Source organism: Gasterosteus aculeatus, chromosome 3 (genome assembly GCF_964276395.1).
Source record: "Gasterosteus aculeatus chromosome 3, fGasAcu3.hap1.1, whole genome shotgun sequence".
Classification (NCBI taxonomy): Eukaryota; Metazoa; Chordata; class Actinopteri; order Perciformes; family Gasterosteidae; genus Gasterosteus; species Gasterosteus aculeatus.
The window spans coordinates 9,323,941-9,350,162 of record NC_135690.1 but is presented as its reverse complement, the minus strand read 5'-3'; the positions used below and the strand labels follow the sequence as shown (position 1 = coordinate 9,350,162).

Genomic DNA, 26,222 nt, shown 5'->3' with positions numbered 1-26,222 from the left:
ACTCACCACTACTACATTCACTTTTGATTTGCACAAATAATACTGAATTGACGCCTATGAGTAATTTTCTAAAGGGCTGGGCTGAATGAACGGGAGCCCTTCTCTGATTGGCCAACAGTCCTGCCAATCATCCTTACGCTCTGTACCCGCTTATGTTACTGCAGGTGCAAAGCTGGACTCTTGGCTAGCCGCTGCTGGGAAGCCGAGGATAAAACACACCGTTAACGGTAAACCCTGCGCTTATCTGTCACTGCGGGACCAGGTCAAGTCCATCCGGTCTCAAGGGCTTTTTATTCGGGTGGTCTGTCCCTCGCCGTGTCCTGGGTTTTGACAGATAATTAAGTCGTGAATAAGGAAGACCTTCATTTGACATAACGCTAACTGGGATGCTTAGCTAGCTCCTGCTGCTGCTTTTATCAGCCGGTAACGGTGCGTTAGCATCACAGGTGGCGATTCAAAAAGGCTAAAAACTCACATTCGCATCTGTATCGCTTCCACGTCTTTAACACGTGTTTCGGGGCTTTATTAAAAGTAGCTGCTGACTGATGCATGAAAAAAATGCCTTGTAATGTTTCGTTAATGTCCCCTCCCTCCTCCCCGTCTCCAGTTAACGCGAACCTCTTCCAAAGCAGCTAGCATTTTATATGTAGCCATGCTAACGCGAGATAAGCTCCACTGACGACGAGGAGACGGTTTCAGGCCGTCTAACTTTATTCGCATCACGTCGCGTTCAGAAACTTGTCGGCTGGCCCGGCAGGCGTGACCCGCCTCATCCGAGTTTATTCGGGGGGAACTCGGCGGGTGGTCGTTAGGAGTTGTATTCGGACCGGGTTCGTGCCGCCCCGATAGGAGCCGCCGGATGGTTCGTTTAGCCGATGCTTAAGTCCGCTAAGCTGCGGCACTTCCGGCCTCTCATCCCGCTGAGGCGTTATTGACGTGAAATGTGGGAACCCTGCGGGCTGGGTATCGGCTGCTGGTATTGACGCAGCCCCCCCTCGGAGAAACTGCTTCATAATAACATCGCTGGATAACCGTCAGCGGACTGTGTTTTAGGAGTCCGACTTGGCATCACGCAGCGGGCCATAATGGCTTGTTAAGCCCGTCCCGGGTGTGATGGGGCTGTTTCACAGAGTGGATTTAGATGGTCTGAAGTATGGTGATGATTTGCTTTGCTAGTTATTACTTCCACGGTAATCCTCCCAGATGTGCCCCAGGATGGGCTGTGGATTGTGATGAGATTCATAGACGCCACCTCTGGAGTTTGGAAGAGCGCAAACCAATCAAGATAAACATTTCGTCTACAAAATGTTTAATTGACTTGATTATTCCAACTCGTTATACACCCTTTTAACCTTCTATATATTTCTAGATGTGTTGTATTATCTATTATTGTAATTCTATATGTATTAATAACTTCAGGGACTTGTCTTATCAGGGGGTGGTCTTGTTTGTCTTGACATCACCAGCTTCCTTTTCATGTGTCTTAAACCTGCTCATCTTTTTATTGTATTGTATTAATTATAGATCAACGGATTGATGAAAGGTGGGCTAATCTGTGATGTGTCCTAATCTTAAACAGCAGAATTTGCTCAAAGGTGACACGGGCAGGGTGTTTCATTTTTACCATTCATGCAAACATGAAATGTTTCATCCAGCAACAGGAGTTGTTTCTGCACGGGGTTGACACACACTTTTGAGAACAGTGCCTACTTATTCTGATCTGATGAGATACAACAGCGCTACCTTGGTTTATATAACGTGTTCTTTTGAGAAAATGTCCGGGAGGCTTTAATTCGACGTGTGTGCGTGTGTGTGTGGTTGTGTTTTGTTTGTTTTAGGTATTATTAAGGTCTATCTATTGTTACATTCTGTTACTTGAATCAACTTCCCTGGAACTGATTAACATGAGGTCTTGATCTTTGCATAGATGGCGTCTGCAAATGCCACATACGGACAGAAGGAGTCCTCGGACCAGAACTTTGACTACATGTTTAAAATCCTCATCATTGGCAACAGCAGCGTAGGAAAGACTTCCTTTCTTTTCCGCTACGCGGACGACTCCTTCACGCCAGCCTTCGTCAGCACGGTGGGCATCGACTTCAAGGTGAAGACCATCTACAGGAACGACAAAAGGATAAAGCTGCAGATATGGGTGAGGAAGTGAACACTCATGCATTTAGGTGGAAAGGAGGGAGGGAATCACAGTAGCTTCTCAATAGCTGACTTTTTACTCCAGACTCTTTAAAAAGTTATGAGAAGTCAATGAAAACTCGCTTTGCTTTGCTTATTGCTTCCTTTGGCATTGAAACGTGCCTAATTAATAAATGATCCAATACGTTAATCGTCTGTATTAATCGTCTGTCAATTAAATAATCAACTAGTCGTGGCAGTTCTAAAAGTATTTTCAAATCAACAGAACTAACGTAAATTATATTTCTACTTGCAGTGTCTTTCGTAAGAATGCCGAGTTTTCATGTTCCATCACACATGTGACCCCAGCAGCTTCTATTACCACGTGTCTCTAATGGTTACCAGCTGTCCCTGGAATTACTTCATCTGCTGCGCAACGGCAATACCCTTGAAGTGTTCTAAACATGAGCTATAAAGCCCGAGCCTGGGACCAATTGCTTATTAAATGTGTGTGTGTGTGTGTGTGTGTGGTGGGGGGGGAGCAGAGGAATACCTCGTGATCTTGGGAGTTTGGCTCAATGTTCATTGGCAATCATCGGGCGGCACGATGCATAAAGAATAAATCCTTTGCATGTGCTGTGTGACAATGGTCTGCAGACAAAATCCGAATGCATATTTAATCCTACGTGGAAATGAGGGTGTTTAGACGGCAACCTGAGCGAAAACACGTTTATCGGGTCCATGAGACGATGACCAACATATATTTGCTAAAATGTATTTGTTTAGGACACTGCTGGCCAGGAGCGCTACAGGACAATCACAACAGCTTACTACAGGGGAGCCATGGGATTCATCCTCATGTATGACATCACCAACGAGGAGTCCTTCAACGCCGTCCAGGACTGGTGAGTGTGTGTGTGTGTGTGTGTGTGTGTGTGACAACTTGAGAACATACTATGTTATTTAGCTAATTTCACTCCCCTTTCTTGGTCTGGATTTCTGAGATCAGGGTTTAACGAGACGCATAGATGCACACGGATTGAGCAACCAGACGAGTACTCAGGGGGACATGTTCCAAACACGTCCTGCATTTTATCCAGTTCTGTTGCAACTGTTGGCAAGGGAAATTACTGAGGAAAGCACTATTAACCCTCACTGCTCAGTCACACTTCTACCGAAAGTAAGTCGCGTTTTCGTTTTAGTTAAATTAGTGGTTTCATAATTATGTTGAACCTGACTTATTAGAAGCTCGTCGGTTAGCTTGTGTTGTGTTACCATGGTCACTATTTTTAAGCTATTTCAAATGGCTTTTTCACTTTCTCGTATCTCAAAAATATTCTCTTTGGTTAACATGAGACTGATGGAGGTAAAAGACATAAATGTGTCTTTTCTCAGAAGTCAAAGCATTTGTTTTTAGGTCTGTTCTAGTACGACTTCACCTAAGATAAACAATTCTGTGGTTCTCTGTTAGATAATATAGCAAAACCCTGTGTTCTACATCTAACAGGTCGACCCAGATCAAGACCTACTCGTGGGACAATGCCCAGGTCCTCTTGGTGGGCAACAAGTGTGATATGGAGGATGAACGAGTGGTGGCCTCAGAGAGGGGCCGACAGCTGTCAGAACAGCTGGGTAAGTCAGCTGGTCACAGTAAAACTGTGTTGCTTTTCCACCATGGCTCGTCTCCTGGGTGCATCAAAGAAAAGGATAGATCATTTTGACCATATAATAACCTTCCTAATGTATGCTTCAAAACATTTGCAGTAGATTTATATTAGCATGTTTTTTTTCTTCTTCATTTTAAGTTATTGTTTTGTCAAAAAATGTCGTCTTTAATTAGTTGGCATGCCCTTATAATAGTTGAACTTTTTATTCTGCCATGTTACCTAATTTCCCCAGGTTTGAAACTGACTTTGCAATCCTTTAGGCTCACGTGATTGTAAATCAAACGCAGCTACGTCAATAAACAATACTTTAGGAATTAGCCACACTGAGTCATAGTCCGACATGTAACTTGACAGTAATTGTACTTAATTTTATGTATAATCTGGTACACTTGTGAATGGACTTAATTCCTAAATACTTCCACAAATCCAAAATGAAATTTTGACCACCGCTTCATATGAGAATCATAGCCTCTCTGTGTCTGTCCCGCGCAGGTTTCGAGCATTTTCAAGCAAGTGCTAAAGATAACATTAACGTGAAGCAGACCTTTGAGCGGCTGGTGGACATCATCTGTGAGCGGATGTCAGACAGTTTGGACAACAACGACCCAAATGTCACTGGCACTAAACAGGGACCGCAGCTCAGTGAGCAGCCGCAGAGGTCCCATCAGGATTGTGCTTGCTAAACATGACCCCCCCCCCCCCCCCCCTCCCCCCATACATACACACACACACACACACACACACACACAGATTCTTTCTGCCGTCCTAAGGTCCACACTACTTTTTTTTAGGTTTTACTTCCACTTTCGGTTTCTTCGTATTTGCACATTTACACAACCTGAAGCCCCCCCCGCCCCTCTATCTACGGGAAGAGCATTGTCCACATCTCAGTCATACAGAGATTGTGTGTCTGTGCTAACTTAGTCAGGGGGTTGAAAAACAATTAACAGCGGTACAATCCCCTTTCTTACTTGAACACGTTTACACACACACACACACACATGCTCAATCCTTCTCTTAACATACTTATAAGAGACCAGTGACGGCTGAGACTCCATCATTCCTTGTTGACGTGTGCGATTGAGGTTTTACTATTAAAGAATGTGGATCCTCCAATTTAAAGGCCCCGCTCAGCACACCTCAAACCTATATGGATACAACTTTGTTTTACTTTTATTCCCATTGAAAATATACATTCTTTGCTGTGGATACTGTTTTTTTCGTTTTTATATACACATATTTTGGGGTTTGTTGGGTGTAGGGTGAAACCACTGGCTCTGGTCAGTGCTGTGATTGACTTTCTACAAATGGTTGCGGTCGGAGTTTGACGTCCCCATGGGGTCATTTAAAAAAACTAAACGTTTTTCTTCTAATTTTAGGAATAAATGTAAGAATAGCAAAAGCCTTGTACATTGATTTGCTGGTCAGGTTGTTGTTATTCATTTCTTTTAGTGTAATTGGATGGCAGTATTTTTTTTATTTCGCATAGTCTCACCAAATTGAGAAGAGTGTATAAATGTTTAAACAATATACATGCATTCAAAAATGATTAAATAATATTTATACATAAATAGGTATATTATACAATAGTAATTTAGGACAATGGGTTGCTACTTGTGTTTTAGTGAGCATGATGTTGTTTTTAACCGTTTCTGGTGGATTGGACGGTTATTTGTATGAGCTACTGTCTGTATTGTCTTGGAGTTTCCGTACTTTGAGGTACCAAATGGGGCTAAAGGTTTCACACGTTAAGCCCACAACCCCATTCTCATTGTATTAACTTTAACTTTAACTCACTCCATCCAATGTGCAACACACTCTGTAGAGAGGCATGTGATTCAATGTGACCACTGTCATACCAGAGACCTCTCCTGCAACTTCAGATGGAAGGTATTTCCATCTCTACATTATGGGGGAACCTTATGTTTTAAAGCATGTTAAATGTCAAATGTGTGTGTTCTCTCCCTCTGATGTTACTGTTTGTCTGCTTGTGTAATACAGTACAAAACCTTATATAAGTCATGCAAGGCATGCTGCAATATGTTCACCAATTAAGTTATTTCAAAATAGAGCTATTTATTTTGCATATTTATAACCTAATCTACTTTTTTAAGATAATTTTCTTCCTAGGTTATGCATCACAGGCTGCACTGTACTTTTTAAGGAGATGTTCAATAGTATTCGATTATTTAAACTCTGCCAGCTTTGAAGTTTCCAGTTTAAAAATGGTTTATCTCAGCACAGCTTTGGAGGGAAGTTGGTTTGTTTTGTTGTTATTTAGCTTCCAAGACTTGGTGGTGTAAAAGCAGATTGTTCTCTCAGAGCAATAGTCTTCCTTTCCCTCCGCACCCAAAATGAGCAATCCACTACGGAGGGCGTGTAACGTACGTGAGAGAATATACGGTTTCTGTAAAGGCGTGAATTGTTCTTTTCGAAGACATCTCAACATGTTCAGAGCCCAAGAGGGTGTCTGTTAGACTTTAGTGGGACTTGCACCAACACGTGTTGTAATGCTTTCCTACTCTGTGCACCAGCGTTGAACGAGGGCAAACGGTTGGGGAAGTAAAGTGAATACTCTGAACGCTGATTCTTACTTCGTTGGTTGATTTTTTGTTACTTTACTTACTTATTTATTGTGTTTTACTGCTGGTGATTTAGGGACACTTCGCAATGCTGTTCAACTCCTTTTTACCTGCCTCTCATGTAAATAGAAAACTTTCTGCCTGTCGGGTGTTGGTTGTGTGAATTGTGCTGTATTTCCGTATTGACAGATTTGCTAAAGTGGGGAAATTAAAAAAAAATCTAAAAGCCAGAGTTTTACGGTCAACAATTATTCCCAAAAGTCAATAAGATGTTTCTTTTTGTGCCCAGCAGAGGGCATACTTGTGCAATAATGCCTCGTTTTCTACCCTGAGAGTTGTTTGACCATCTATGGTTTGGTTCAGCTTCCCCTACTACTCTTGATACAACACCCACTTTTTATAAGAGCATATGCAAAGGTGTGAATTTAAAAAGCTATTCCTGCAAACGTTCCTTCTAACTAATAAAGCAAGCGCGGCCTCCCGGTCTTTGTAAGAAACAGACCCTGTGAGCTTTAGTAATGTAGTGAATTTAATAAATGTCAGGTAGAGACTTGAGAGTCCATTACACATGGATAGATAGCGCTTTTCTCAGCACGTACATACATTCATGGAAGTTTGGTAACTGAAGAACTACACCGCAGCCACCACAATGAAAAACAAATACAATATAGTTACTGTACACCAAAGCAACAAGACATGCAGTGTTCATTTTTGCAAAAAAAGCAAAACGAGAAGTAAGACCATATGTAAAATAAGAAATGTTTCAGTAAATAAAATATATAGATTTGTCATTGCTAAGTGCTTGTAAACAAGTAAGGCATTACATTACACGTTGGGTGAAAGCACTTTGTGACACCCTGGTGTTTGGTTGCACTCGTCTTGAGATTGTCCAGCTTATATACGCATTAAAAAATTAAAAAAAAGTTCTTCTCCCTCACCAGTCCACTTTCTAGCAGTTTTACTACATGGCTTCCCCTCAACAAAAAAAATTAGGACAACAAAAGTCTGTTTGCTGCGTAACACATGGCAGGTTTTCATGAATCACAAGAGGCTGGAGGCCACAACTCGGCGATGGTTCACCCGACGTTATTCCAGGAGACTCTCACCGAGGTCTGTCTTCTGCACCGCGGTGCACATTACTACTGTTCATCAGCTACAGGCTTTGTTCTGGACGGCGCATGTACAATGCGCCTCATATCAATTCTCCGATAAAGATTTGGTGTCACAAAAGGCAACCGGTCCGCTTCACGCGGGCCCGTATCCCCGGCGCACGGTTGGAGCCGCGCTCCGCGTGCTGAGGTCTAGTACGCCTGCACCTGGTTTGGTAAAAGCTGACATCCGCTGCTGACATGGTTCATCACCTTCTGCTTCAGCTGGGCCACTTGCTCCCTGAGGACGCTGGCCGTGGAGGACAGCTCGGTGTTTTGCGTTTTCAGGTTCTTGACCTTGTCCTCCAGCCGAGAGATCCTCTCCAGCTTCCTCTTGCGGCATTTGGAGGCAGCTATCCTGTTCCGCAGCTTTTTCCTCTCCGCCTTGATGCGCTCCTGGTTGTCCATGTCGATGGGAGACAAAGGAGGACTGTCCCCGAAGCTCTGCATGTCTGGTACAATCTGCGGTTCGTCCTTCACCAACCCGGCGGATTGGAGCCGCGACAGAGCCGCCGCCGCGGCGGCCGCCTGCTGGTGCGCGCTGGCCAGATGAGATGGAGGCGGCGGGAAGGGGATGGTGTCCGTGGAGTAGTTGATGGAGGTGGCTCCGATCGGACTGGCCGCATAGCCGTTTAATGTGGTGTAGACGGGGAGGTCCGATGTCTGAAGCCCGCCGGAGTGAACTGCGCTGGCCGACCCGAGGAGCTCCAGTCTGTCCACGGAGACGCACCCCGCTTCGCTCAGCTGATTCTGCTTGTGAAGATCCTCCAGCGCCTTGACGAAGCCCTCCGCGAACTCCTGCTCGTCACTGGCGGACTTCGGGTAGAGGAACTGGGAGGCCGGGTTGGCGGCGGTGACCAGACTGTTGGACTGGATGATAAGGCGCTCCAGGTCCGGGGAGGTTAGTTTCAAGAGTCCCAAATCCGGGGAGTTGAGGAGTCCGTCCGCGTCCCGCAGCGGGTTGGATTTGAGCTCGGTGTTGTGGTCGTCCAGGTTCAGATTAACGTCCTTCTTCATCATGGTGCTGTGGCAGTAAACGCTGGAGACCCTGGGAGTGTTCGCGGTGCCTGGGTAGAGGGTTGTTTCCATTCTACACCCTCACACGAGGGGACGTCGAGCGTTACGCAGTACGGATCTTTCCGCAATCCCATCTAAACATGAGGAAATCAGCTGATCGCCTCGTTCCTATACGCGATCCCGCGTCCTCTTCCGCTTCGTCCCCGCGTATCCGTCGCGCTTGTTGCCTGGGGGGCTCCGGTGCGTCGCTCCAGCGCAGCGGACGATATTGTCTTTTCCCGATGGCACGACTGCTATGCGCAGCGCCAGACCTCGCTCGCTTTCTACCTCCAAAAATTCCATTATGTCACTCGAGAGCGCGCAGATTGGCCCAAAATGACGTTGGTTTCCGGTGTAATTTGAATAAGGGGCCGAACCGGTCTTTATTGCCATGGGGACTCTAGGTAAACTACAAACAGTGCAATGCATTGTGGTTTGATGTCATAGAATAAAAAAGCCCAGGGTCGCCAAAAGAGGGCAGAGACTGGGCGGGGAAGGTGTAAGAGGCGAGGGCCGAGGAAAGCACAGAGGAACAGGCATTACAGAACATATTCCTTCCACTGGGGCGCGTTCAAAAGCCTTTAAAACTATAATGGAGTATTATTATCAGCTGAAGATGATTAGCCACAACACATAAAACGAGGTTCTGGGTCCGGAGGAAGACAATGCATGTGTTATGTGCTCAAACAGAGTTCATCTTTTATTCCACTTCATCGGCCTTGTAACACTATCCATGCAAACACCTCTTGTTTCAGCTCGTTACGGGTCAATGGTCACATTCAGGCCTCACGCAAGGCCGAGAGCGTCAAATGTGGTGATACAAGGGCTCAGTGCTCTGAAAGTCCAGAAAAAAGGGAAGCAAAGAGTGACAGTAGATTGAGGAAGCCACGTGGTTTCAGCGAATGAAAGTAATATGTGGAAATGTGTTAAATGGCTGGTCAAACATCATAAATTATATAATAGATTAGAGCATAATAGGAGATAATAGGAAATAATTAAAACATAATAAAATGGAGTAGTGTAGTATAGTGTTTTAAATGATGAAATTCTATAAAATAGAATGGAAAAAGAAGAGGTCCATGTAAACCATTATAGAATAAGACATTGCTACGATGATGCCAAACAGAAAGTATAGTTGAACATAATAGAACATTATATAGTGAAATAAACTAAGAGACAAATATAGCACACGTCCATTATGGATGAGGCCCAGTGTTGGAAAATACAATATTGTTATTCCGCCTAAACGCAGCACAGACGTCAGCAGACTGTCTGCATCAGCACCACGGAGCAGACAGGGCATCATTAGTTTCCATGGCAACGCTGACATAGCAAGTGACGCAGGCAAGATAGAGAGAGGAAGGTGATCGGGTTGAGGGAGGAGAGCAGTTAGCAACTGCAGTGCAGGTTGTGGAGGTGGTTGGTGGAGGTGGTGTAGTCTGTGTGTGTGTGTGTGTGTGTGTGTGTGTGTGTGTGTGTGGTTCAGAGGCAGAAATCAAGGTTTATTCTGTAACCAAAGAGGCATGAATGAGAGACGTTTGTTTCAAACACTAACCACAAAAGACTCTTCAGAGAAAAAAAATCTCCACCCTGAGGAGAGCATATTTTCTTCAGTGTGCCAGTTTGGAGCCACATAGGGTGCAGTGTCCAGAATGTGTGAGTCATTTCGCAACAAGGGTGTGGACGGCACCGTGAAAGAAAAAAAAAGTGTCTGTTAGGCGCTTTTAGATTAACTCTGCCTTCATGACAACAAACTGGGAAGAAGGTTCGTCCTATAAACTCAGGTAATGGAGCGTGTCCAAGGTTGTGTAACAAACAACTTCCCTTCCTCAGCCAGAGAAATGTCCTTTGACTTTTACTCCCCTGGGAAAAGCTAACAGGGCATGCATGTTGAGCAACGCCCTGTGTCACTCTCACGCTGTTACACTGCACACATTCACACCTGGGAGCTGCCCTAAACCACTAAGCAGCTGAACTGGAGCAGCTGGTTGGCGATTAAATGCTTTGGCTGTACCAACAGTTATTATTATTGATGATGAAGGGGAGGGGAGGGGAGGGGAGGGGGGGGGGTGTTTTTCATTGACTTCAGCTCAGCCCTGATGACAATAACACTGCTCAGTTTTCATTTTAAGCACACACGCGTCTGGAATTAAATTCTATTGCATTGAAACAGTTGAATTTAAGATCGTCTGGATGTTAAAGAAATACAAGAGTCTTCCTTTGTGGATTTTTTGGTTCCCTTCTTCCCCAGAGGGGTTACTGTAGGATGAGCTGCTACTGGCGAATGGCATGCCTATACAGTAGATGGCAGTATGATCCATCCATCTTTGGTGTGCCACTTCCTTCAAGCCCTGAGCCAGAAGAAAACAGCAGCAAGCGGAGAGATTCCTGGGATTCTCGCTTGGCATATTTGACTCCCTTATTATCCGTCAATGACAATTGTTGTCATAACAACCGAGGATAATGGCCAATAAGAAGAAAGTAATAGTAACAGGTGAGATTATTTAGTTAGTTGGAGGACTGGACAACACAAGTGTGTCTTAAAGGATTTCCTTATTGTCTACTTGGTTTGAGCCGCACTTTAATGGTTGTGTTCATGTTTGAAAAACTGATACTATTGATACTATTATTGATACTATTATTTTGCAGAGAGAAATGTTGCTGGTTCTGGATAAGGAATCAAAGATGTGCATTTGCACTCTTTTTACTGCTTTACTGGGAGAAAGAAATCTTTCTGTGCTTCTGCTACCACTTAATGTTTAACTTGTAACCTTTAGACTTTGAATTGAGAGTCATGTGCACTGTGTTTCTTTGCTGCAGTGAAGTTTCTTTTTGCTGCTCTTTGCTCTGCAGGTTTTGAGCCTTTTGGAAAGCATGCAGTGAACTCCAGCTGGGTGGCAGTACAGGTAATCAGTATCCAGGCTCTCCGTTGTTAACGAAGGCGCCAGTTTAGGACAGTGATATGACATTTAAATCGCCAAATACATGATATAATTAGCTAAATGCAGTTTCATTGTGTGCGTTTGAAACCCATTATGACCCGTACATATGTACGTTTTGTGTGCTCAGGAGCTGGAGCGTTTGGGCCTGGGTGAAGCAGTGGACCTTCATGTCTGTGAGGTGCCTGTTGAATACCAGGCTGTTCAGGGCCTGCTGCCGTCTCTGTGGAGAGAGCACCAGCCACAGGTAGTCAATACAATCCATAATACTGTACATGGAAAACCTTAATAGAAAATAAAAAAAACCCTCTGCCACCTGTGTGTTCCGCTGGTGAGCAGCTGATGGTCCACGTTGGTGTTTCTGGGTTGGCCACCACTGTCACCCTGGAGCAGTGTGGCCACAACAACGGTTACAAGCGCCTGGACAACTGCAGCTTCTGCCCAGCGTCCCAGTGCTGTATGGACGGCGGGACCGACTGCATACACTCGGTCCTGGACATGGACGCGGTCTGCCAAAGGGTCAACGACTCCGGCCTCGGGGTCACTGTTTCTGTGTCTAAGGATGCTGGGAGGTAAGTGAAAGGATTTACCCACGCACACACTCTACGTGTCGTAGGAGGACACACCCAGCTGCTACTAACACCAGCAGTGATGGCGTTTTGTTCTCTAAGTGTCCAAGTATGCCACGGCAGTGTGCCAGTGAGACGACGGGAACAATAGTCCCTTTTCACAGCAGGTATTTTGTCAGGGTGGGGAGAACACAAGTGTTAATTAATGAGGATTCCTTTCTATTCAGTGTCTCACATTTCAATGAGCCAGCGTGAACAATGCCGAAGTGATTGATGTTATTAATTACACCTGTATTTATTTCGAAATGTATTTTAATGTCAAAATGTGGAAAGACATGTGGGTCTCAAACTAAAATAGGGTATTGCATTGTGTAGGACTTGTATTTTATCATGAAAACGAGTTTGTGGAATAAACATATGTTCTGCTATTGCTATTGTTATTTTGTCTATACTGTACAAGGAAATATCTGTGTATAATGATGACACGCGTCTCTTCACTTTGCATAACTTCTATTTTCATGCCTGTGCGGACAATAAACTTGTGATGTATGTACTTGTAATGACAAAATCTATATGCGTCTGTTCTAATAATTAAGATTGTCTTATGACTCTTGTGTTACATTGTGTAAGTCTTCAACGCCTTTACCGTTTTGCCAAGTTGACTCAGAGTCTTTGACACTTGCGTGTCCCCCTTTAACTCTCACATCTGTCTGGTATCCTTCCTCGGCAGGTATCTGTGTGACTACACCTACTACACCTCTCTGTACTTGGGACGGGGTCACTCTGCCTTCATCCATGTGCCTCCACTTGGAAAACCCTACAGCAGCCAGGACCTGGGCAGAGCTCTTCAGGCCGCTATACAAGAGATGCTGAAGTTGCTGGAACTGGATCCCAAACAAGACGCACGCTGTAATCACAAACAGCATCAACAGCAGCATGAGCACTTCTGAGTCCACGTGCAGGGAGCGCTGACCAAAGATAGTCAAATGTTCGCTCCAGAAATGGACGGCATGTTGCTCACGTTTGTTGTCAAATGCAGGAGACTGTGTCTGAATTTGGGTGCTTTTAACTGTTTCATCATTCATTCAGGTGTTTAGACCATGTGTTCTATCTCTACAAATTTGAAGGATTTGCAAATTTTCCAACAGCATCTGTTGAATGCAAATGTGGACTGACTCTTTGCATGGATGGGTTTGAGTGTTTGTGAGTGGGTGTAGCTATAGTGTCTCTATAGTTCTGCCTCTGATAAGGATAGGAAAATAGAAACATCATGTCACGTTAGAGGATACAGCCTGACAGTAGTGTTAACAAGGCAGTATCTGAAACTACAAGTTATATAAGGAGAAACATTTAAGGTTACACTATTCACATCCTTCCCCTCCCGCTCGTCCGTCCGTACGCTCAGTATTTGAGATTTTCATTTCGATCCACGATTTGTTAGTATGGTTTATGCTGCCATTCCCTTGCTTTGTTTCCTTGCACCAGATAATTGTAATTACTTTGAAACGACAGGAACATGAAGACATTTACAGATTTACACTTATAAAATTGTGTTGGTCTCAGGGAATATGTAATAAATTTGATATACTGAATGTGTCTGTCCTTTGTATGTACTGATGCTTTACAATAAAAAGCCAGCTCGAAGCTGTCTATAATTAAAACACCAATTAAAAGACATTATTTTATTTGCCTCTACCGGTGTGAAATCTTGAGACATATTGCTCGCAGCTGAAGAAGGTATTTTCATGCCTTGATCAGTCCTAATAGATAAATAAATAAAAGTCCTTTAAAAGGTACATATCTATACAGATTCAGAGAATGAATACAACTTTCCTTACAATAAAGTCAATTTCGTCTAATACTAAAGAGAAACTTGACCGAGTCCATGATCTTTATCTTGGCTATTCCTATCCCTTGCTTCATTATTTAAATTACACATATGGGTCTTCTGGATTATTATATGTGTAGACATTTTCAAAATATGACATTATATTCCATTTTTAACCCGCCCTTCTTAAAAATCAGGACGGGGGACAAAATGATAGTGGAATTATGATGAAAATTAGAAGACAGTTAGAATAAACTAGTGACATAGAGGGACTGGCGTGACCATGTAAGAAGTCAGCGGCTTACGTATGACTCCTTGTAACGTCCCCAGACTTCCTACGGATGACTTACTGTAGGAGATAAGTGAGGGAGGAGAGGAAACGAACCGTGCGGGCGAGCAGACAAATGGAACGCGGCCTTAGCCGAGGCTCCCTCTCCCTCTCTCCTCCTCACCAGCGGCGTTTGTAGTTTTCATCCTCACGGCGTCTCTCTGGAAAAGCAACAGCCGCCGTTACGGCTAAAATACTACCGTTGACAAGAAGGGGCGATATAAAACCATGAGCGTCGAGGCGTACGGGCCGAGCTCGCAGACTCTAACGTTCCTCGACACCGAGGAGGGCGAGCTGCTGGGAGCGGACACGCAGGGCTCCGAGTACGACTTCACCGACTTCACCCTGCCGAGCCAGAGCGGAGGCCAGACCCGCGGCCAGCCGGACAACCAGGTCACTACCGGCGACGATGCTGTCAAGGGACGTTTGATCCACTGTGTTGACGAAAATGTAAAAATGGCTAAATTTGTATTTTTTCTTAAAACCCCATCGCGGGCGACCTCCGGTTAGCACGGTGACGCCTTCCATCCGTTACCTCTGCCCATTCCCGCTAATTGGCTAGCACGCGAGCTAGCTAAGCTCCCACGGCTAACGTTTAGCTCTCTGACACCAGCTAGCATTGTCAATGCGGGACCTTTTTCTTAATTGCCAAACAAACCCAAGTGTGTCGGGGATTTGCTCGTGGTCGAGATTTCCCCCAAAGTGCACTTGTATGTGTACTGAACAGTAAGAATGGAGACGGGCAGAAACACATGGTTGGATGCGGTGACAAAGCTGTCAGCGGAGGGTTTGTTGATGTGACACGAGTATTTTCTGAAATGTCCCTGGTTGCCTGTCCAGTTATACGCACAATATTACTGTCCATCTGTGATTCTCGGTTGTTAAGTTATGCCAAATTAAAGGGTATAAACTAAACTAGTTCATAGTTAAGGTTGCTTGCATGTGTCTCCTCAGGTTAATGTCCCCGACGGCGGACTGCAGAACGGGGACACACCTGTCCTAAAAGCCGGTCAGCTGCTGGCAGAGTTGAACTTTGAGGAAGATGAGGAGGACGCTTACTACACCAAAGATCTACCTCTACATGCCTGCAGGTACTGACTTTAGAAGCACACCAATGTGAGTGATGCCAAAGCTTGGAACATAACAGCTTGCTTAAGTTTTTTTTTTTTTAATCATTTTTGTAATTTAATTAACTATATTGCCTCCTTTTTTTATTCTCAGTTTTGGGTGTTTCTTTTGTTGACCACAATGTGGAAATTAGCCACAGAAAGGTAGTTCAAAACGTATTTCAAACAACTGCAATTGCATCTATGAAAACCAAAATGTGTCAAATGACAGCTGAAACCTTTCCGTCATGCTCTGCGGCTGACCACGCATACCATCTGATCTCTGAGCTGTTTCTTCTCTATTGTCTCTTCAAAGCTGCAGTAGGTTACGATCTCTGTGGGCATCACACACAACTCTCTGCAAACACACTCTGCAGATGGCACAAAACCCCCCCAATATCATCACAAAAAAGAACTCTGGCAGTAAAATCCAGATTGAGTCTATTGTTTATTTATGAGTTATGTGCTTATTTTGTTGTCTAGTTTTCTGACATAGATATTAAACTGATCCATCCTTTTAACAGTGCATGTTTCTTTTTTTTTCATGTGACTCTCTTCTATTTTAGTTACTGTGGTATCCATGATCCAGCCTGTGTGGTCTACTGCAACACCAGCAAGAAATGGTTTTGTAATGGCCGCGGAAACACTTCTGGCAGGTAAGATACAGATTTATAGGCTTGTTTGTGTGAGAGGGTAAATGTACGTTTATAATATCATCATAGCAGGAGTACTAATACAGAACTATTAAGAAAATAGTAATTAGTTTAGTCTGTCAGGTGGTCTTTTGAATCGGCCTATAAACCTGGAAATATCATCAAGACGCTATTTATTTTTTGTGATCAGGAAGAATGGTTATAAGGACCATGTCTCCTCATACATAGTTACATTTTTTTTAAAGCTTTTTAGTAAACACTTATTTATAAAAAAATACCAAAATGCTATAAAAATATATTTTATGCTGTATCAGTGTAGTAGATGACTACATCATATATTTTTGATGTACTAATTATATAACACAGATCATTTATTTGTGCATATGCAATATGCATTTCAGAAATGTCTTTGCTGTATTCTTTAGCAGTCGTGTTTAACTTTTTAAACTTTTACTTAAGTTTTAACAGTTTTATGTTATTAAAACTTATGTGTGAGGCAGTATAAATACTGTACAAAACCTACACATCCTATACATGACTGACGTCTTATGCATTTCCTCCTTCTGATCCATCCATTTTCTTCACTTTTAGCCACATTGTGAACCACCTGGTGCGCGCAAAGTCCAAGGAGGTGACCTTGCATAAAGATGGCCCTCTGGGGGAAACGGTACTGGAGTGTTACAACTGTGGCTGTCGCAATGTCTTCCTTCTGGGCTTCATCCCTGCCAAAGCAGACTCAGTGGTGGTACTACTGTGCAGGTAAGAGGACCTTTTCTGCACCCTGCCTGCTGACCATCCCGCTGATGGGGCGATCAGGGACAATGCATATCCCCTACGTATTGTTTAACTTTTGTGTTTTTGGTTGCAACGCAGGCAGCCATGTGCCAGCCAGAGCAGCTTGAAGGACATCAACTGGGACAGCTCGCAGTGGCAGCCTCTCATCCAGGACCGTTGCTTCTTGTCCTGGCTGGTGAAAATCCCTTCAGAGCAGGAGCAGCTGAGGGCTCGTCAGATCACCGCCCAGCAGATCAACAAGCTGGAGGAACTGTGGAAGGTAGGGCAATGTACTCCGCACACACCCGCCATTGTACGATGTAAGTATTCTAGATATTGCATAACCTGAGTTTGAGCACGGGTTGGGCCTATCCAGACCGTCAACCAGATTTAATCATTGTTGGATGAAGCCATTCTGTTTGTTTAATAAATAATAAAGTTTCTAGCCTTCTATTTTTATTGTATACATAGCCACATATACTTTACTTTTAATGTATTGATTTTACCTAATTTTAAAATTATGAATGGCTCTGTACAATTAAAGTCCCACAATAAGTCATGAAACTAAAGCAGCTATTTGGAATTCACCCACCATTCGATGTCACTTTCTTGGTAGGAAAATCCCACTGCGCGCTTGGAGGACCTGGAGAAGCCTGGAGTGGATGAGGAGCCCCAACATGTGCTGCTCCGCTATGAGGATGCCTACCAGTACCAGAACATCTTTGGTCCTCTCGTGAAGCTGGAGGCTGACTATGATAAAAAACTTAAAGAGTCTCAGGTAGAATTGAAGAAATTATGAATTTCTATATGAAAACATGTCTCCATGGTGATGAATAACAATATCAAAATGGTCACTGAGTAATCTACAAATAATCAATTAATCGACAAACATATTCCGTTGAAATACATTTATTCTACAGAGAGGAAGAAATTATCTATGTTTTGGTTTTGCTTCTTAAAAGCAGTAAATCTTTTTTTTTTGTCCTTTAAGCGGGATATTTCTTTTATGTTACTTTCTAACAGACTCAGGACAACATCACTGTCAGATGGGACCTGGGCCTGAATAAAAAGAGGATTGCTTATTTCACTCTTCCCAAGACCGACTCAGGTGTGTATTTATATTTTTGCCTCAAGTTTCTATTATCATCATTATAAAAGCATAAGGATACTGTGAGTGATGTTCATGTCATCTGCTCTCCTGCAGACATGCGACTGATGCAGGGAGATGAGATTTGCCTGAGGTACAAAGGAGACCTGGCCCCTCCATGGAAAGGCATTGGACACGTCATCAAAGTCCCTGATAGTATCTTTATGAGTGCTACAATAGACCTACTGTATTCAACCACATTTTACCCATATTATTATATCATTATTATTATATATGACTGAGGTAAATTCAACATGCCATCAACCAATTGTTTTTTATTAAATGCACTGACAAATGGCTAACACAAGAGTTACCCTCCCTTGACTTAATTAACCAGACTATGGGGATGAAATTGCCATCGAGCTGAGGAGCAGTGCCGGCGCTCCGGTGGAGATTCCACACAATTTCCAGGTCGACTTTGTGTGGAAATCCACTTCCTTTGACAGGTATTCACAAGAAAAGCCACACCATGTTGCCTTTTGATGTGGTGGAAGTGTGTGAATGTGTATGAAATACAACTTCATGTATCAGTTAATTTCATCTTTGGGTTTAATTTGGAACATAAGTATCAATTTACCGTTTAAGTTCATGCAATTATGTATTATTAGTCAACGGTGGATTCAAAGTGCTTCTTGTATTTATCTTCAGTGCATGCTTCTGAGTGAGTAAAGCTTTTCAACGCGCAATAAACAACTTCAATCAAACAATATCTTGGAACTGTAGATGAATACATAAACATTTCAGCAAATATTTGGGTGCGGTTTGTTTTGGCACACTTTATAACTTCATGTGGATTTTCCGTCTTCATCACCTAGGATGCAAAGTGCCCTGAAGACGTTTGCTGTGGATGAAACTTCAGTGTCTGGTTACATTTACCACAAGCTGCTGGGACATGAGGTAGAAGATGTGGTCATCAAGTGTCAGCTGCCCAAACGCTTCACTGCTCAAGGCCTGCCCGACCTTAACCACTCACAGGTGAGAACATCCACCTACAGATCCCACATAAAACATAACCGAGGTCACGCACGTAAAGGCGTTTCGTATAGTGACCGTATTTTAGGTCTTTTGCCCCCGAGGCCCATATACACATGTGGTTTGTTGTGACGCAGGTGTACGCCGTGAAGACCGTGCTGCAGCGTCCTCTCAGTCTGATCCAGGGTCCTCCTGGCACGGGGAAGACGGTAACCTCGGCAACCGTCGTCTACCACCTGGCCAGACAGGGCAACGGGTAAATCTTTTATTACTTTGTATGTGCCGGCACTGTGATAATATTCATTAAAGTCCAGGAAACCCAAAATGTCTTGACTGTTATTGATGTTCTTGAGGAATGGTTTGGCTATGTGTGTTGTGGATGCTACTAAACTAACTTTTGTTAACTTTTGTAACTTTTGTAACTTTTGTTCCCCCAGGCCAGTGCTGGTGTGCGCTCCCAGTAACATTGCTGTCGACCAGCTGACGGAGAAGATCCATCAGACCGGCCTCAAGGTTGTGAGGCTGTGTGCCAAGAGCAGGGAGGCTATCGACTCGCCTGTGTCCTTCCTGGCTCTGCACAACCAGACCCGTAACATGGAGAGGTAACACATGATGGCTAGGCTTGATCAAAAATGATTGCGTGTGTTTTATGGGTACTACTGTCAGACATGCATGTACTTATTATTACAACGGTCTAGAAAAATCTTTATCTTTAAAGTCTTTTAAAAACAAGGATGTTAGTCCCGATAATGCTTAGCAACAAATGAAAGTCCAGGAAACCCAAATAGAATCATTTAGGGGTCAGAAATATTTCCAGATTCTTCCAGTAAATCACTTGATTAGTCTTTGCACACAAGCACAACGTTCCCACTGTATTGAAAGTATTCATACCTGCAGTATGCCAGAACTTCAGAAGCTCCAACAGCTGAAGGACGAGGCTGGAGAGCTGTCCTCCTCTGACGAGAAGCGATACAGAGCTCTGAGGCGCACTGCAGAGAGGGAGCTGCTTATGGTACCAAGTTTTCTTTTGTTTATTAACAACTCAATCTTTGATAATGCATAACCTTAGATTTGGTTGTTTGGTCAAGGGCATAATGTTTGTTGTACTAATCATTTCTGGCACTCTGAAAATATTATTTTTCATGGTAATATTTAGTGAAAATCTTGTTCCATCAAGTAATATTTCACTGTTTTTAAAACGTGTACCTTATTCCTTCGCTTCTCTCAGAACGCCGACGTGATCTGCTGTACCTGCGTCGGGGCAGGGGATCCTCGTCTGGCCAAGATGCAGTTCCGCTCGATCCTGATTGATGAGAGCACCCAGGCCACTGAACCCGAGTGCATGGTGCCTGTGGTCCTGGGGGCCAAACAGGTAGGAGCTTCGTAAGTGGAAGTGAACCTGGATAGTCCTCGTCGTCACCTCTCCGCTTGAACTGCCCTCATTCCTCAGTTGTTGTGTCAACTCCGTCAACAAATACATATGCATTTTGTTTTGATGACCTTTTTTCCACAGTTGATTCTGGTAGGTGATCACTGCCAGCTCGGCCCTGTGGTGATGTGTAAGAAGGCCGCCAAAGCAGGTCTGTCCCAGTCTCTGTTTGAGCGTCTGGTAGTTTTGGGCATCCGGCCAATCCGCCTGCAGGTCCAGTACCGCATGCATCCCGCCCTCAGCGCCTTCCCCTCCAACATCTTCTACGAGGGCTCTCTGCAGAATGGAGTCACTGCTGGTAAGATGAAAACAATTTTATTTTACGGTTAGACACCGCAGCCTTTTTATCATTGTTTTCTTTGAGAGTGCAGCTACTGGACGCTTGTGGAGTTGAAAGAAACTCAACCCAGGAACGCACCCAAAGCCATAAACGCTTTTGTTTTGTTTTTTTGTTGTTCATTGTCTAATTGACAATTGAGACATATGCCTTCTGTTCTAGCAACCGAAACAAGTGCTTTGTGTTAAGCTAACGTTAGCTTTGTATCCATCAAGGTGTTTTTGTAACGTAATCACACACATCCTGCATCCTGCAGCTGATCCTGTCTCTGCTTATTCCCCTTTCTGTTCCTGTACATCAGATCCTCTAGTCGCAAGTCTTACCAGTGTCTTTTTTTATCCACAGCGGACCGTGTGAAGAAGGGATTTGACTTCCAGTGGCCGCAGCCTGACAAGCCCATGTTCTTCTATGTCACCCAAGGTCAAGAGGAAATAGCCAGCTCTGGAACATCTTATCTCAACAGGTTTCAACTTTCGTGATTATTGTGTTGCCCTGATATTTGTGTTTGTCCCGCAATTTTATATTAAGCCTTAAATCTGAATGAAACCAGTCTCCCGATCCCACGGCTCATACATGCAGCCACTGCTGGCACATTTGCATTGCTTACTCATAACAGATATTGCATGTTTTTTCGTACAGTGTTTTCGTCAAGTATGTTTACCGTCTGCGTCAAGTCAAATGATATAAACTGTTCTTGTCTTGTAATCACCCTGCTTGTATATGCAGGACTGAGGCTGCCAATGTGGAGAAAATAACCACAAGGTTGCTGAAAGCTGGAGCAAAACCCGACCAGATTGGCATCATTACACCCTACGAGGGACAGAGGTCCTACCTGGTTCAGTACATGCAGTTCAGTGGCTCCCTCCATACCAAACTCTACCAGGTAATGTTACTTCTATTTCTGCACTCCATCAGAAAAGGTGAAAGCGTTTGGCTCCACATCCGAGCCAAGTTTGTGTTGTAAGCATTTTGTTTCCCATAAAATTATGAAAGTTGATAACGGCAGATAAGCTGTTGCTTGTAATGTGTGTGTGTGTGTGTTGTCTGCAATCTGCTTTTGTCAGTGAACAACCTTCACTCTAACGTCATTGAAAAAGTTGACTAGACAGAGTTTTTTTTAGGTCCAAAACCTCCACCAGAGTGATACATCATTTAGCAAATGGCCTCATGTTTTAGCAGTTGCGTTCTCATTTGTGAATTCCTATATAAGATATAAATCTCCTAAATGAGCACTCAGTTTTTTCCGCCGATGTGTCATTGTTCTTCCTGTAGGAGGTGGAAATAGCCAGCGTGGACGCCTTTCAAGGCAGAGAGAAAGACTTCATTATTCTGTCCTGTGTGAGGGCCAATGAGCACCAGGGCATCGGCTTCCTCAATGATCCCAGACGTCTCAACGTGGCGCTCACCAGAGCCAGGTAGGACTACACCAAGAACAACACTCGGTCGTGTCTTCTACACTGTGGTTCAGTGTTTACAAATGTTATGGTCATCGCTGTTATTTATACGGATCCTTAGCTTTGAGCTATTCAGTGATCTACTGCTTCTGTCGTGTGTAGGTATGGTGTGATTATTGTGGGAAACCCCAAGGCTCTGTCCAAGCAGCCACTGTGGAACCACCTGTTGAACTACTACAAGGAGCAGAAGGTCCTGGTTGAAGGGCCCCTTAACAATCTGAGGGAGAGTCTCATGCAATTCAGCAAGCCCCGCAAGCTTGTCAACACCATCAACCCTGTGAGTTTTGTATGTATGTGTGTGTGTATATGCATACGCCGAAATATGCGTCTCTTAACTGGGTCATCAATGCGTGTTTTTTCCTGTGGGGAATGTGAATGATTTAGGATGCAATTCACAATGTCCCTGTGCACTTAGAACAAGATAATAACGAGGAAGAAATGATGAGGCATGTCCTAAAAACAATCAAAATACTACCTCCTTGTGTTTATTTCTCCAGGGGGGGCGATTTATGAGCACAGCCATGTACGATGCCCGGGAAGCCCTCATTCCTGGATCTGCTTACGACCGCAGCAGTAACGGTGAGAAGTTTTTAACAAAATGTGCCAACTAAATAATGTTCAAATACAGAAACAAGATCCATGTGGTTGGATTGGGCGTGACCACTAGCGCTGCACACCACTGTATGAGAAATAACAATAAACTTGTCCTTCTGGCCGATGCAGGACGTTCGTCCAACATGTATTTCCAGACCCACGACCAGATCGGAATGATCGGCACAGGCCCCAGTCCCATGACTTCCCTGAACATCCCCATCCCCTTCAACCTTGTGATGCCCCCCATCCCTCCACCGGGGTACATAGGACAGGTCAATGGGCCCTCAGCAGGTAACTCGGGCAAAAATCTGCAGATTAGTGCAGAGCAATACAGAGTTAATAAAAGGCCTCCATGTTCGGTTAAAGCTGCCACACAACCCTTGTAACGCGCGTCTTTATCCTGCAGGCCGCGGTGGAGGAATGAAAGGCAAGGCGGGCAGTGGAGGAGGAGGCACTCGAGGTGGTCGCCAAAGAAACCGCGGCAACATGGGACACCACAGTGGAGGAAACGGAGGAGCCGACCGGCATGGAGGCCGCATGAGTGGCAGTCAGGCCAGCCAGGATCTGGGCTCTCAGCCCTTCTCCCAGGGACCTCTGACGCAGGGCTACATCAACATGAGCCAGCCGTCCCAGATGAGCCAGCAGGGACTCTCCCAGCCTGAACTTTCACAGGTTCGTTCGTGGCGCCGTTCGTCCTTTGTGAATACATCTCCATGGTCGTTTTGGTATTTATGAAGTGAGAACTATGTGCACTTAATGAGGCAAGCTTTTTGTAGTCTTTTTATTCAAATAAATTGGTTCCCACTGCCAGGACTTTTAGCTCACATTGTCCAGGTTTCCTTTTCAAATAAAGACCAAAACCACTTAATGCATTTCTGCCTGGAAAGAAATAAAGGAAAGAGTTGACGGCCCCTCTTTGACTTTTTGTTTGTCCCATTATAGGACAGTTACCTCGGAGATGAGTTCAAGTCCCAGATTGACGTGGCTTTGTCCCAGGACTCCACCTACCAGGGGGAGCGGGCCTACCAACACGGTGTGACTGGACTGTCTCAGTACTAGACTGTAAGTAACACGACTCATTGTTATTGAATAGGCACTTTGACGTTTTGGTAAACAGGCTTATTCCCATCTTTGCAAAGAGTCAATTGTATCTAAAGTTTACTTAATTAACATGTTATAGCTAATAGTTTCTTCTTTTATTACTCCTCTTTCCTTTCTTCAGTCGTCCACGGTCTCATTTCTATCACACAGATCAGAATCGTGAAACCAAAACATAAAACTGTTCCTTTTTAAGTAAAAAAAAATATTAAAAATCTTTTAAAATTATGAAAGGGTTAATGGATGCTTGAACTCAAACAAGTATTTTCTCAACATATTTTGTGTATTTTTACAGGTTGCTGGAAAGGAGCTAGGCCTGTGCGACGCTTAGTTCAATGGCATTTTATTCTGGGTAGTAAGACAAAAACACAAACCGACATGGATACCCGTTTTCCACTGCTACACCCGAAGCACTACTGTGTGAAAGTAACAGGAGAGAGACCGTGCGAAACCAACCAATCACACGAGGGAGAGCAACAGGGGGAGCAGAGCCGGACAGGAAGACAGCAAGAGACGGGAGAGTGTCGGGCTGGTGGAGGAGAGGAGGCTCTGCTGCTCACATGCGACAACGTGGAGAAAGAAGAAAGCCGCCGCCGTCGGAGCGACGCAGTCGGAAGGCGAGACCTTGGACAGGTCGAGGAGGGCGGAAGGTCCGAACCATTCTGGAGGAGACGGGGGGGAATGGGGGGCTGCTGTGTCACCTTGTCCAACGTGCGCCCCCGAACCCTCTGGCATCTCCAAGAGGTACTATCGTGAATCCTGCTCCCAAGGCTGAGAAAGATGTCTGGCACATACGCCCTACAAGCTTACTCGACGGGACGTCTTCTGTGACTCGGAAACGATAGGGGACACAACTCTTGAAGTGGTCCATGTGGCAACTATTAAATTCAAAGGCTTGAATTGAGGCAGTGCATTTGGTGGCGTCCAGGAGAGGAGAGTGTGACAACACTGTGTTACACTGTGTGGCTATTCAAGTGAACTGAAAAGTGCTCGTGTTGCCTCAAGGAGATCGAGTGATAGATGAAGATTGCAAAGCCACGGATCATCATTCAAGTTTTGAGCCTGAAGGTTTTCTGAATGCAGGCTGTTTTTATTTAGGTAGTACTCAGTGATGCAAGCTAGAGTAGTTGGCCGTCTTCCAAGGTGGTCGGGAAGGAACAAGTGGGGAATTGGATTTAAAAAACACATAACATCTTTCTCTCCAGATTGAGGAGGTGAGCTAGCAGACGGCTAAATGCATCAAATAAGCCAAATCAATAAGCCACTTATTTACAAAGTAAAAAAAAAAACCTGCATTCATGCTATTATTTATGTGCAGGTTAAAGACCTGATAATCACTGTTGGAGTGATTTAAGAAATCACTTTTATAAAATATAAGAAAGTCACATGATTACATCTTAAAACATGATGACCCAAATCAAACATTTATTTATTTACGGTTTTGGACCTTTTGCAAAGCGTTCAACTTCTATAAAATTGCGTCACGTTGTGTGTGTAAGTTCTTATTTCACATGTTGGGACACTGGTGATGTTTCCGAGCTTGTTCTTATAAGTATTTGATTTACGGATGTATATTAATGGCATAAAAATTGACAACGCTGAAACAATCCCTGGCATGAATGTAGACGAGTTACTTTACGTTCCACCTGGAGCTGGTTTGAATGAGCTTTACATCCCATCATGAATCCGCGTACAGAGCACTCGCTCAACAAAAAGGTGCCACGGGGATTACAAAAAGTGTCCAGTAATGAATTAGTAAACAATGGAGGGGGGTATTTGCCGCTTTCAGCTGTGCAGATGGTGGATTTTTCTGCCTTTGACATAAAATAACTTTTCCATGAATCTTTCTGCAGAGGAGTATCATAGCATCACCATTACTATGTCTTTTGAAGAATAATACCAATAAATGACTGCGTCCTTGTTTAACACACAGTAGCTTGTGCGTGTCCTGTGTAAGATTGTCACTTTTCTTCGCTGTGTTTTCCAATCCTACATTTTTGCTTTGAAAGTTTTTGAGTTGTTGCTGTTTAGAAGTAAAGTGAAGGAGTTTTGTGTGCTCTCTAAAAGTATGCTGTCCATTATCGTGTGAAATTAAACGTTGCTTCTTTTATTGATTTGTGAGTCCTTCAGCTTGACTCCCCTGTTTATACGTCTGATTTTGCTTTTCACTCATGTTGCCGATGGATTGACAGACATCTCATTATACATTATATTATCACATGCAATCATCTCTCCAGTCTGAACTACCACATCGTATTACAGCCGTATTACGAGCCCACCCCGGGCCCGATGAGGCCCGGGGGGGGCTCACCGGCTCGTTGACACGCTCTCGCAGAGCCAGCAGGTGGAACTCTACAACAAGAGCAGCTGACAGCTCGAGGAGGGGAAGGAGAGAAGGCGAAGCCCCCCCA

The 26,222-nt window shown here is 44.1% G+C and overlaps 4 protein-coding genes across 6 annotated transcripts; 3 read left to right on the top strand and 1 right to left on the bottom strand.

The window, feature by feature from the left end:
- The first annotated feature begins 65 nt into the window (after positions 1 to 65).
- rab3aa (RAB3A, member RAS oncogene family, a) lies at positions 66 to 6,609 on the top strand. 2 transcript variants are annotated; one of them, XM_040169591.2, is made up of 5 exons: positions 66 to 227; positions 1,928 to 2,152; positions 2,917 to 3,035; positions 3,638 to 3,762; positions 4,290 to 6,609. In XM_040169591.2, the coding sequence occupies exons 2-5, from the start codon at positions 1,928 to 1,930 to the stop codon at positions 4,478 to 4,480; spliced, it is 660 nt and encodes a 219-aa protein (XP_040025525.1). In that variant the 5' UTR covers positions 66 to 227; the 3' UTR covers positions 4,481 to 6,609. The 2 variants fall into 2 exon arrangements, with proteins under 2 accessions (XP_040025525.1, XP_077955187.1); XM_078099061.1 differs by lacking the exon at positions 66 to 227 and adding an exon at positions 760 to 862.
- A 281-nt stretch (positions 6,610 to 6,890) lies between these two features.
- LOC120814161 (transcription factor JunD) lies at positions 6,891 to 8,970 on the bottom strand. Its single transcript, XM_040169583.2, has one exon. It carries the CDS (start codon positions 8,614 to 8,616, stop codon positions 7,681 to 7,683), a length of 936 nt encoding a protein of 311 aa, XP_040025517.1. The 5' UTR covers positions 8,617 to 8,970; the 3' UTR covers positions 6,891 to 7,680.
- Positions 8,971 to 10,834: 1,864 nt separating this feature from the next.
- LOC120814184 (pyroglutamyl-peptidase 1) lies at positions 10,835 to 13,752 on the top strand. Its single transcript, XM_040169600.2, has 5 exons — positions 10,835 to 11,077; positions 11,437 to 11,489; positions 11,653 to 11,769; positions 11,862 to 12,094; positions 12,822 to 13,752. The coding sequence occupies exons 1-5, from the start codon at positions 11,047 to 11,049 to the stop codon at positions 13,039 to 13,041; spliced, it is 654 nt and encodes a 217-aa protein (XP_040025534.2). The 5' UTR covers positions 10,835 to 11,046; the 3' UTR covers positions 13,042 to 13,752.
- A 403-nt stretch (positions 13,753 to 14,155) lies between these two features.
- Positions 14,156 to 25,925, top strand: LOC120814111 (regulator of nonsense transcripts 1). Of its 2 annotated transcripts, none has more exons than XM_040169577.2 (24): positions 14,156 to 14,697; positions 15,202 to 15,338; positions 15,920 to 16,009; positions 16,598 to 16,765; positions 16,880 to 17,060; positions 17,397 to 17,558; positions 17,804 to 17,888; positions 17,985 to 18,083; positions 18,265 to 18,373; positions 18,743 to 18,902; positions 19,037 to 19,155; positions 19,337 to 19,501; positions 19,797 to 19,911; positions 20,128 to 20,271; positions 20,413 to 20,626; positions 21,011 to 21,128; positions 21,392 to 21,548; positions 21,938 to 22,080; positions 22,222 to 22,396; positions 22,617 to 22,698; positions 22,843 to 23,004; positions 23,120 to 23,385; positions 23,656 to 23,775; positions 24,107 to 25,925. In XM_040169577.2, the coding sequence occupies exons 1-23, from the start codon at positions 14,476 to 14,478 to the stop codon at positions 23,770 to 23,772; spliced, it is 3,390 nt and encodes a 1,129-aa protein (XP_040025511.2). In that variant the 5' UTR covers positions 14,156 to 14,475; the 3' UTR covers positions 23,773 to 23,775; positions 24,107 to 25,925. The 2 variants fall into 2 exon arrangements, with proteins under 2 accessions (XP_040025511.2, XP_040025512.2); XM_040169578.2 differs by having other exon boundaries at positions 14,177 to 14,640.
- The last annotated feature ends 297 nt before the right edge of the window (positions 25,926 to 26,222 follow it).

What these genes read in the sequence shown, in the direction of transcription:
- LOC120814184 (XM_040169600.2), top strand. Translation starts at nt 11,047, where the DNA reads ATGGCCAATAAGAAGAAAGTAATAGTAACAG. An exon ending in GAAGAAAGTAATAGTAACAG is followed by an intron (nt 11,078 to 11,436) that starts GTGAGATTATTT and finishes TTTGCTCTGCAG; the next exon opens with GTTTTGAGCCTTTTGGAAAG. An exon ending in GGAGAGAGCACCAGCCACAG is followed by an intron (nt 11,770 to 11,861) that starts GTAGTCAATACA and finishes GCTGGTGAGCAG; the next exon opens with CTGATGGTCCACGTTGGTGT.
- LOC120814161 (XM_040169583.2), bottom strand. Translation starts at nt 8,616, where the DNA reads ATGGAAACAACCCTCTACCCAGGCACCGCGAACACTCCCAGGGTCTCC.
- LOC120814111 (XM_040169577.2), top strand. Translation starts at nt 14,476, where the DNA reads ATGAGCGTCGAGGCGTACGGGCCGAGCTCGCAGACTCTAACGTTCCTC. An exon ending in CGCGGAAACACTTCTGGCAG is followed by an intron (nt 16,010 to 16,597) that starts GTAAGATACAGA and finishes CTTCACTTTTAG; the next exon opens with CCACATTGTGAACCACCTGG. An exon ending in AGCTGGAGGAACTGTGGAAG is followed by an intron (nt 17,061 to 17,396) that starts GTAGGGCAATGT and finishes CTTTCTTGGTAG; the next exon opens with GAAAATCCCACTGCGCGCTT.
- rab3aa (XM_078099061.1), top strand. An exon ending in GGATAAAGCTGCAGATATGG is followed by an intron (nt 2,153 to 2,916) that starts GTGAGGAAGTGA and finishes GTATTTGTTTAG; the next exon opens with GACACTGCTGGCCAGGAGCG. An exon ending in TTCAACGCCGTCCAGGACTG is followed by an intron (nt 3,036 to 3,637) that starts GTGAGTGTGTGT and finishes TACATCTAACAG; the next exon opens with GTCGACCCAGATCAAGACCT.